Source organism: Sphaerodactylus townsendi, linkage group LG01 (genome assembly GCF_021028975.2).
Source record: "Sphaerodactylus townsendi isolate TG3544 linkage group LG01, MPM_Stown_v2.3, whole genome shotgun sequence".
Classification (NCBI taxonomy): domain Eukaryota; kingdom Metazoa; phylum Chordata; class Lepidosauria; order Squamata; family Sphaerodactylidae; genus Sphaerodactylus; species Sphaerodactylus townsendi.
In genome coordinates this window covers 122,540,169-122,550,718 of record NC_059425.1, presented here as the reverse complement: position 1 = coordinate 122,550,718, position 10,550 = coordinate 122,540,169, and the positions used below count along the sequence as shown (strand labels likewise).

General features: G+C 48.5%; 1 protein-coding gene across 1 annotated transcript; it reads right to left on the bottom strand.

Annotated features, from left to right (window-relative positions):
* Window positions 1-1,958: 1,958 nt before the first annotated feature.
* Window positions 1,959-9,258, bottom strand: LOC125437778. Its single transcript, XM_048505741.1, has 3 exons — window positions 9,060-9,258; window positions 6,776-7,526; window positions 1,959-1,977 (listed from the first exon to the last, which is right to left on the bottom strand). The coding sequence occupies exons 1-3, from the start codon at window positions 9,145-9,147 to the stop codon at window positions 1,959-1,961; spliced, it is 858 nt and encodes a 285-aa protein (XP_048361698.1). The 5' UTR covers window positions 9,148-9,258.
* Window positions 9,259-10,550: the final 1,292 nt, after the last annotated feature.

The following is a 10,550-nucleotide window of genomic DNA, read 5'->3' as shown; positions in this document are numbered from 1 at the left end:
CACTGGTATCCATGCAAACTTGGTATTCCACTTTAAAAACAATAAATAACTAATGTCCCCAAGGTGCCAGGTTGTTAGAATCATATACATCCTTGACTCAACAGTGGAACTTTTACTTGTTCTTGACAGAGGTATATTTATTTCCATTGAATGATCAGGTTTGCAGCTTGTGGGGTGTGTAAAAAATTCAATAATTATGTGGGTTTGTAATTTTCAATTATGTGTTGTCCCTGGACAAACAGGTATCTTGAATTGTCCAGATGGCCTCTTACTTTCTAAGGATAGTCCTGTCAACTGGAAAGAACAGAATTTGCATTAATCACATATACTGTGTGTAGGATTATATTACTGTAACATGCTGAATGTGGGACTATCCTTGATGGTTTAGAAACTTCAATACATGGTAGCAAATGTACTAAATAGCAGCCACTATGGAGACCATATGAAGACAGTATTATTCCAGTTGCTACTTGATTTTATCATCATTAAGTAAAACTTATATGTAGGAGAGTATTAAAACTCTACTATGAACTCTCCAATCCTCTGCAGTATTATTTACTGTGGTGTTCAAATTAATAATCCCTTATTATCAAAATTTTCTTTCCTGTTTGAACACAGCACAGAAAAAAAGTGATCATGAGTGATGGAAATTTGAACTAAAAATTCTGTGATTGCTAATCTTTTGTACTCTTTTCTAAATATCTTTCTAACATGGGCAACTCAATTGGGGGGCTGCAATAGAGCACATCTGGAGATGGCACTGCCACACAGCCTCCAAGAAAGCAATCAGAAGTTTGGGCATGAGGAAGAAGAAATTCCTTTCTACCCTGGGAAAGTCAATAGTGAAAAATGACTTGTGTTACCTTTTTTGGTGGCACAAATCTGCACTGCTGGAAGGGGGAGTTCCAGAACTAAAAGTGCATTAGGAGCCAACTATAGCAGTGGCGTACGGGGTCCAAATGGTGCCCAGAAACAAAAAACCCTCCGGTGCCCCCCCTGCGGAGCCCCACTTACTTGCAAGTCAGTGTCACAGTGCTTACACAGTTCCTCGTCCCCCTCACTCACTCATTCTTTCCTTTCCCCGCAGACTTTGAGGCTTGGCTTCAGGGAAGCTGCCTCTCAGGCAGCCTGTCTCTATGACTTCCTTAAAAGGGCAATACTCCAAAGATTGCTTAAGCAGGTGTGCGCCCGGCGTCATGGATGGCCCCATGTCTCAATAGGCGGTACGCCACTGAACTATAGTCAGGTTCGCCTCTGGGAACGCCACCGGAATGCCCTCCTCCATGCTGGCATTGTAGTAGCAGCCAGCTTCCACAGGGCCCAGCTTCTGCATGACGTTGGTGACACAGCACAGGCGCAGCCCCTCTTCTGCTTCCAATGTGGGCAGCTTCAGCCCCCCTTTTGGATTGTACAGTTATAGTTAGTGACGACAACTAGATTTTGTATTACAAAATTTTTGATTTGTGCTTTCATTAGCATAACATACTGGTTTTGAACTACGTTAAGGCCATTGTTCAGTATGGGTTTAAGAATGAATTACATTTCTGAAGAACCCTAGGACTTTTCTTGGCATCATTCCATGTAGTTTCAAACAAGTCTCAGTCCTAATGTATCTTGGACTGAGTTAATGAAGAAGCACATGTATCTGAAAAACATTCTTTCAATGAAAAACGTGACAAGGTAAGGGATTTCAGTGAAAGTTACAACAGTTAGGACAGAGCAAAGAAATTACAAAGAGAAACAAAGAAGTGGAATAAAAATTAACTCTTGAACTTGACAACCTAGAGAATAGGGAGAAGAAAAATAATGCGCATATAAGAAGAATTAGAGAAGGAGGCAAGAAAGCTCAGTGACTTTTACACAAAAGTGGCTGAAAGAAATGTTAGATTATGATAATCATAGGGAAAAGGTTCATGCTTATTATTTTGCCAGCATCATGGAATTAGATTCAGAAGTTTTTACTGGATAGGAAAGATTCTGGGGAGAAAGCCAAAAAGAACAATGAATTGGCCATTATGTGCCAGAAAATGTCTTTTGAAACATTTTCCTTTTTGGCTGTTAAACTAAGATGGGCATCAGAGAACAATGAGGCACTAAGAAAATTTTCTTCATTGCCGATGGTGTTTAGTTTGCTTTGTGATGCCCGTCCACAGAGGAAAAATGCTAAGAATACACACATGATGGATATTAAAATAATAATATTCTCTTCAAGAACTTGGTGATTCCATATATCCAACAGGGAAAAGTATATTAACTTCAATAATGATATTATATGTTTGAAAATATGAACAAAAGTACATATAAAATAATGTATTGTGAGTATCTCTTTTACATTCCAATCTTAACTACCTTTTATATGGAAGAAACCCACCTTAAAAATGTTGCTGTAGATTCCTAGCAATCAGCTTCTGTGGCTCATCTATCAAAGGACTCAAAAACTGTTCTGGTAAGTTTAAGGAATAAATTCTTCATGTGTATTTAATAAAAGAAAAAATAATGGAAATTAAAAAATATATCTCTTACAAATATCTGCCTCACTGATAAGTACAAACATTGGAAACAGATGGTGGAAAGGAAACAGACCAAAAAGAAACATCAAAGACAAAAAGTATGTTACTGAAAACAACTGTGGTTTTTGCAGACATAGCAGAAAGTAAGCAAGCCTCATTTATTTTTCTATTACTTCTCCCCAAAGCAGGTCAAAAGAGAGTAAGAGTGTGTTTTTGCTCCACAATCATAAGCATGTTTACTTGGAAGGAAGTACTGTTGTCCTTAATGGAGCTCCCTCTATAACCAGCGTGCACAGCATTGCAGCCTTACCAACTCACCCTCTTCCTGTCTGATTGGAATTATCAGTTATGCCTCCAGCATTATCTGTCACACTTCTAGCCCCATCCTTCCTGCATGGAGTTCAAGGACGCATATGTGTCATCACCCTTCATTCTGACAAGAGTTCAGCCATAATTGCTATTTGTTTCTATGTAGCACTCAGTGATGCAGGTCATATAGGGTTCCCATGTGTAGATCACTGTAGCTCTTTTTGTCTGTTGAAGGACTAAGCATATGCTGCCGCAGCTTCTCACCTTACTTATCTGTTACTAGTGGGGCCCAGCCACGTGTTGCTGTGGCTTATTGTGGTGAAATGGAAAAGGAACAGTAGCAGCAAATCAATTGCAGAGGTCAGCAGTACCTGCTCATGCAAACACGCAGCCTGATACTGTGTGATGTCATTGATGTGTGTGCCCGCATTCCTTGGGGGGGGGGGAATGGAAAGGCACCCCTCCCACACATCTAGGCTGGCTGGTCATGATCCTTTACCTGGGAGTAAGTTTGGTTGGTGGCAATGGGTGTCGCTTCTGAGGAAACTCCTTCTCTGAGGGCGCTGACGCAGCCATTCAAAGTATGTCACAGTTGCTGTACCGAGCTTACTCCTGAGTAATGCGTGCCTGGTTTTCTTAACTGTAACCGCAGTATTCAGGGAATCTAGGGTGCCTGGCCCCCTCCTCTCCGGGTCCCTTGCATGTCAGCCTCTCACTCTCTTCCTCTCCCTCACTCTCTTCTCTTCCCCTTTGCATGCCACCCCTTCTTCCCTTCCTTTTCTCCTCCAGCTAGGTGGGTGGGTCATATCAAGATGCTGGGCCCCCTGCCTCCCTCTCCCTTTGCAATGCCACCCCCTCACTGCTCTCCAACTTCTCTTCCCTTGCATGCCTCCCACTCTGTCCCTTTCCTCTCCCTCCCTCTCTTCCCTTGCATGCCACCCCTCCCTCTCCCTTCCCTCTCCCTCGTGTGTATGTGTGTGTGTATGTGTTTCACTTCCACTCAAGTTACTGCCTATGTGTACTTGGTACTGTTTTCACTGCTCATATCTGGCCATCTGAGTGAACATTCTAAGCAGCACGAACATTCTAAGGGTGACAGTTACACACAGGCAGCTGCATGTCCTTCACCAGGGAGCGCCAGGAAAAAGATGTTTTACCTGGGCCAGGTGTGAAATTTCAGGTTTATGAACATCTAAAAACACTCTCGCCTGGCTGACTATAGTGGCTGGGAATTTTCAGAGGAATTGGCCCAGCAGTTACTGAGGTATACTGTCATCAACAAAAACACTGTTAGCTTTTTATATATATAGATTTTGGTAGACCATCACTTGTAAATGCTCAGCTAATAGCAATTATCAGTGACACAGAAAAAAAGACACCAATTAGGTAGCAAGCATTAGTTTATCGTGTAAGCTGCATACTTGAACCTCTTCCAACAAGTCCTGAAATAACTTTTTTCCTGCCTTTTTTTAAAACTTTGCATTGAACAACCAATTAGATGTTATCTACTGGAGAATTTAAACACTGTTTTTGTGACATTTTGGTTCGTCTTAATAAAAGATTTTTTTATTTTTTTCCCTACAGACAACTACCTAGTATTTGCCTATTGTGGGGAATTCAGCGGTTGAAGAACACTTCAAATATGATGTTCAAATGGAGCCCTGCTTGTGAGAATAGTTCGCCTTTCAGCCACTAACTAATATTACCAAATTTAGCTTCCATTACTCTTTACCCAGTGTAACCTCTCAAGATAATTTTCAGTTTTAGTATAAAGCTACCTCCTTTCCCTTTCTCTATCCCCCCCGCCGCCCAGTCTTACATGGGACCTGTTTTAGAGAAGGTTGAGTAATTGCTGTCTTTTATAATCACAAGAGAGAATGACCATTTTTTTCTCTATCATTTGTTGTCCTAGCAATCTCTAGAGCAGAAGTGTCAAACATGCAGCCACATCTGCCCCCTTGAGATAGTCTATAGAGAATACAAAGGTGGAGGTTGTGAACTAGTAATCAAAACTGTGACCAATACACAAACAATAGCTGGCAGTCAGTAAGACTGAATAGCTTAATACTTTACTCAATCACTAGTGTGAACGAAGTCTACAAGTGGGGCCATTAGAAAACTAATGCTCCAGTCTCCACAAATATATGTCAAAGCATACAATCATTCAACAATTCATATAAATTAAAGCCAGAGGTGTACAGGAGAAAATGGTGCCCGGAGACATCTCTTCTCCGGGCACCCCACACACACCTCAGGTGGGACCCATGGCGGGCCTCGCCCCACAGTTCGGCCCTCCTCCCGGCTGGACTCCAAGCCGACAGCAACTGGAAGGATCCGTACTGGGGCCTTTGCTTTTATAAGCTTGGGGGTGGGGTCAAGATTTAGTTTGCACCCACCATTCCATTTTAAGCCTACAAACTGCAGACTTGGGGCTTTCCCATTAAGCACAGAAACATCTTATTCCCCACACCTTGTACTGAACTTCCAGCCTGATAAAATGTTCTTGAACATTTCAAACCTTGCACACTGTTCTATGATAATGTGGCTGATCCTAATTAAAAAAGCACTACACAGCATTTTTTAACATGACAAGATGATCTGTTATCACAGCTGGCGGGGGGGGGGTGAAGGAAAAGAAGAAGAAGAAGAGTTTGGATTTATATCCCCCCTTTCTCTCCTTCAGGAGACTCAAAGGGGTTTACAATCTCCTTGACCTTCCCCCTCACAACAAACACCCTGGGTGGGGCTGAGAGAGCTCAGAAGAGCTGTGACTAGCCCAAGGTCACCCAGCTGGCGTGTGTGGGAGTGTACAGGCTAATCTGAATTCCCCAGATAAGCCTCCACAGCTCAGGCGGCAGAGCGGAGAATCAAACCCGGTTCCTCCAGATTAGATACATGAGCTCTTAACCTCCTACCCGAGGAAGACAAAGAAATTTAAACTTAAACTGTACTCAGAGAAGTGTGGAAACCGTATTACTAACACAGAGCTACAACTAATAAGGAGATGCAAAATCAGCTGCCAAGGCTTGAAGAAACCATAACGGACACATGGCAAAAGTGTGGACCAAATAAAGGGCAGAAAGAGAGGGCTTCTGCAAATGAACGTATGGGCCTTTTTGGCAGGAAGAATTCGACGAAACCGCGGCAGCAACTATTTGCCTTCTGAGGGTGGGAACCACCAGGGTGAATCCTCTCCAATAACCACACTGGACACTTAGCTGGGATAAACATTTGGCCATAGCCATTTTATTAGCCAACCACAAAACAGAAGCGTGAGGCGTAGCATGGGTCTTGATCTGGCCTGTCTGTTTCATAGCGAAGCTCCAATGGGCGGATGCCCTGTATTGGACTTCGCTCCGCTGAAGGGCTCTGCCGGGCGGACGTTCCTGGCAAGAGGTGATCCCCATTTGCCAGTTCGGCAGGGCGGTTGCCTCTTGCTGCCATCGGCACTTCCAGATCATTACCCATGCACCACCACCAAACGGCTATGACAGAAAAATGCAACAACCGGACAAATCCAGGGAGAGGTGGGTGGGCAAATCGCTGGCTGGCTGAAGCACATGGCCAGAACAAAGGAGGGCTTCCCCTTTAAAGGGTCAATCTGCCCTCCCCCTTGGCGACGTCAGCCCTTGCCCAACATGGTTGGCTTCAGGCCTCCGCTCTCAGTCAGGGCGGAAGCGTCACCCTTTGGCTCCACCCTAATCCTAATTCCCCAGGAGGCAAAATCGCAAAGAGGCCGGTGGGTGATTCACAGCTGTTCTTTGCCTTCTGAGGGTGGTAATAAAACCACCAGCGTGAATCCTCTCCAATAACCCCACTGGCCACTTAGCTGGGATAAACATTTGTCCATAGCCATTTTATTCGCCAACCACAAAACAGAAGCGTGAGGCGTAGCATAGGTCTTGATCTGGCCTGTCTGTTTCATAGCGAAGCTCCAATGGGCAGATGCCCTGTACTGGACTTCGCTCCGCTGAAGGGCTCTGCCGGGCGGACGCTCCTGGCAAGAGGTGATCCCCATTTGCCGGTTCGGCAGGGCGGTTGCCTCTTGCTGCCATCGGCACTTCCAGATCATTACCCATGCGCCACAGCCACAAGAGCACGGGGGCCTGCCCCCGGCTCCCGCCAAACGCTTCCTAGCAACCCAGCCAGTCCTGCAGCGCTCCCTGTATTGCGCGCAACCACAGGTCCATCCCTCGTTCAGACAGGTCCATCCCTCGTTCAGATAAATAGCCATTTCCCGAAAGGAGATGGCCGGATGGGCGATGCTCCTGCCGCCAGCTGCCAAAACGAACCAGGAGACTGCCCGGCAGATCTTCTTCCTGGCTGTGTTCACGCGCCCTGGCACCCTGGCCCCGCGCCAAACCCGCCTTTCCAGCAGCTGGGACCAAAAAATCACGGTGCCCGGCAGAAGCAGGGGCAGTGCCGCGAGACTGGACAGTATGTCGTGGAGAAGCTGTATCCGTTTCATCTCGGGCAAATTGTTTTCCCCCAGCTGGATGATAACCGCGTGTGGCGTGCCACGATGTTCCCGGGTCTGGCGGAGCTGTTGCAGGAGCGATGCCCAGCGCGTGCCTCGAATCCCCACCCAGTGAACAGTCACCCGTGGTTGCAGGCCCAATGACTCTCCCCATCCGGAGGTGGCCGCGTAGCGAGATGCCCAAAGCACGATGCTATGGCCCACGATCCAGACCTGCCGGCCTGCATGACCTGTCAGGGCTTAAACGTAGAGAATTAGTGGGAGGGGAAAGGTCGAACGTAGCTCTTATATGCAGAGGATCGCCACCTGCCCAACTCCTGGATCCCTGGTCCGGAATACCCCAGGCACACCCCATTGGCATGGCTTTGTCTACATACCAGCACCCCCCAAACTTGAACCCCAGGAGGCAGAAGTCCTCGGGGTGGATGGGGAGAAGCCAGAAGGCGGACTGTATGTCGCATTTTGCCAGCAGGGCCCCGGGCCCACAGGACCGGATAATGGCTACGACATGGTCCAGTGATGCATATTTAACCGAACAGAGATGGGGGTCGACGCCATCGTTCACTGAAGCCCCGCGCGGGTAGGAGAGGTGGTGTATAAGCCTGTACTCCCCCGGTGCCTTCTTGGGCACCACCCCGAGCGGGGATACCCGCAAATTAGGGCAAAGTGGTTCGCGAAGGGTCTCCGCCAACTCTCGCCTGCTCTTTGGCGACCTCGGCTATGCACCATGTTGGGCATGGCCTGGGCGCTGACGGATTTAAGGTTTCCGCTAAACCGTGAGCTGCCACATCGGGGCCCGTAGGGGATGCGGAAGCCCTGCAGAAAACCTTCATGAAGGTATCTTGCCGCCTGCCTGTTGGGATATCGCGCCAGCCACGGCAACATGGCAGGGAGGGAGACCGGCGTGTTGGCCAAGCACGGCAGGGCCCCGGCTGGGGCCGCCTCATCTTGTGGAATTAGCTGGCCCGGACCCGCCTGCTCCCTTGGCTCCGGTGTCAGTGGCGGGCCGGGCACCTCGAAAGGGGTGTTTGCCTTTCTGGCAGGATTCCCTCGGGTGCCTGCCATGACACAGGTCGCATGCATGTTCGAACTTGCATACGGAGCGGGTGCACTTTCCTTGATTATATTCCCAACATACTAGCCGCCCCCGCCCCTTCTTAGCACCCCCAGACCGTTGCCCACGGGCCTGGCCCTGCTTGGTGAATGCCTGCACCTTAAGGGTCCAGATGCGTTGTTCGATGACGTCCCACCGGGCAGTGGCTGAGTGGGAGGCCGAACGGCGGAATTCCTCATCATACTCAATGGTCGCCGCGTCCCCAGCGATGCACCTGGCCTCCAGCACGTTGCCCATGTGCTCCCAAAACTGCCAAGCCCTCAGGGGGAAGGCTGCCAACAGCATGGCGGCATAAACCTGATACCCATTCAACCAATTGTCGAACGTGCGGTCCACGCGCTGCCGCTTCGCGGGCCTGTGCCTCTTACCCGTGACCGCTGGCTGCCCCGATGGCTTGGCCATGTCAAAGATATCGACATAGTACCCTGCCAGGGCCCGCTCCCTGATCCACCTTGCCATGTGCCACCCTGGCGGGCAGCTGAGCTCCCCCCCCCCGTCGCTAGCGGGAGGGATGGGGGACCAACCCCAGTCAGGCCCAACCGTTCCTCCGCCCGGCGGGCGAGCCAATCAGGGAGCACTGGGATGGCAGCCCTGTCATACCAGAACGTGCCATCAGCATCTGCCGCGTCGTCCACCGGGTCATACTCACTTTCAGACGATGAGCTCTCCGAGCGCCGGCGTGATGCGCAGCAGCGTGACGAAGATCTCCATCGCACCTGTCGACGAGCTGTGGCCATCCCGGCCTCTCCATCCCGGTCGGACTCGAACAGGCCCGCTTCTGTAGTGTCACCTCTCCTGCGGGGAAGAGAGAACCTCTCCCCCCGTGCGGGGCCCCACCTCGTTGTGCAGGCCGCTGTTCGTGCTCTGGCGGGGGAGGCGCTGGCAGTTAGTGGGCGGACCAGCGTATTTCCTCCTGAAGGCCCTGGCCATATCCTGGACCGCCTTTGTTGGTTGTACCATCGGTGGGATGCTCTCGCATACCCCGCTGGGCAGAGGCGAAGGGCTACCATGGGGACCATCCGGGGACATAAAAGCCCCGGCGCCACCTTGTGGTGGGCGCAAAAATTGCAGGTTCAAGCTTGGTGGCTTTTTTTTCATTTTCAGGTTTTGTTTTCACTTGGGCATTCGCAGGGGGGGGCGCAGTTTCTTTAGGGTTGTGGCACCAAAACTTCAGGCTATTGTCAGGGTGATTCTCCTTGATGACAATACCACAGTTAATTCAGGAGTTGTTTGGGTCCAAAGCTATGGGACCCCAAAATGGGTGACCCCATACCCATTGTTTCCAATGGGAGCTACAGGTGAATGGGCTAGGTTTCATTTTGAGGGTCCATAACCTTTGGACCCCCCCTGAATCAAACTTCTCACTCAAACCTAGGTAGGAATCATAGAAGACAGTCTCCTGAGCTGGATACCACTTCTGAGCCTATGGGTTGGTGAAGGTAGTCTAGTTATGGGACCCCCAAAAGGGTGTTCCATCCCATTGTTTCCAATGGGATCTAATGGTAAATAGGGCCACCCTTTGAGTGTGGGTCCATAACCTTGGGCTTCCTGAACCACAAACTTCACTCAAACCTGGTGGTTTCAACAGAGAGTCTCCCGAAGACAGCCTAAAAAGTTTGAAAATGTTAGCTTTAAACATTGCTCCTCCGACAGGCAACCCTCAAATCTTCCTCCCCAGGTTCTCTCTCTTCTTGGAGTGGATTTAAAGGGAGAATCTTTGGCTCCCTAGATTAAAAAAAACCATTGGAAAGTATTGCTGAAGGCTTTCAAAACCAGACTAATCCGAGTAGTTGTATTTTATTAGGAGTGGTTGTGGTTCAGTGATCCTTGTTCCTAACGCATCAGACTGCATCTGTGGCTGGCATCTTCAGAGGTGTATCACAAAGACAAGTCTGTTATAAGAGAAGGCTGACACAGTGTATACCAGGACTTCTCTCTGTGATGCACCTTTGAAAAATACTTTCAGCCAAAGATACAGATGGCAAACATTAGGGAACAAGATATACCAGACCACTCTAGCCACGCAGCCCAGAAAAACTCATTACATATCAATCCTTGAAAATGATGCTGTTTGGGGTGGGGGAATCTAAATTCCTGAAACAGCATCACTTTCAATGTTGTTTAAACTAGGATTCCAGAG

Bases quoted from the DNA above. Each gene is read 5' to 3' on its own strand.
- LOC125437778 (XM_048505741.1), bottom strand. From the start codon at position 9,147: ATGGCCACAGCTCGTCGACAGGTGCGATGGAGATCTTCGTCACGCTGC. The intron at 7,527-9,059 runs GTGAGTATGACC...AAGCCCTGACAG, and splicing joins GGAGAGCTCATCGTCTGAAA to GTCATGCAGGCCGGCAGGTC.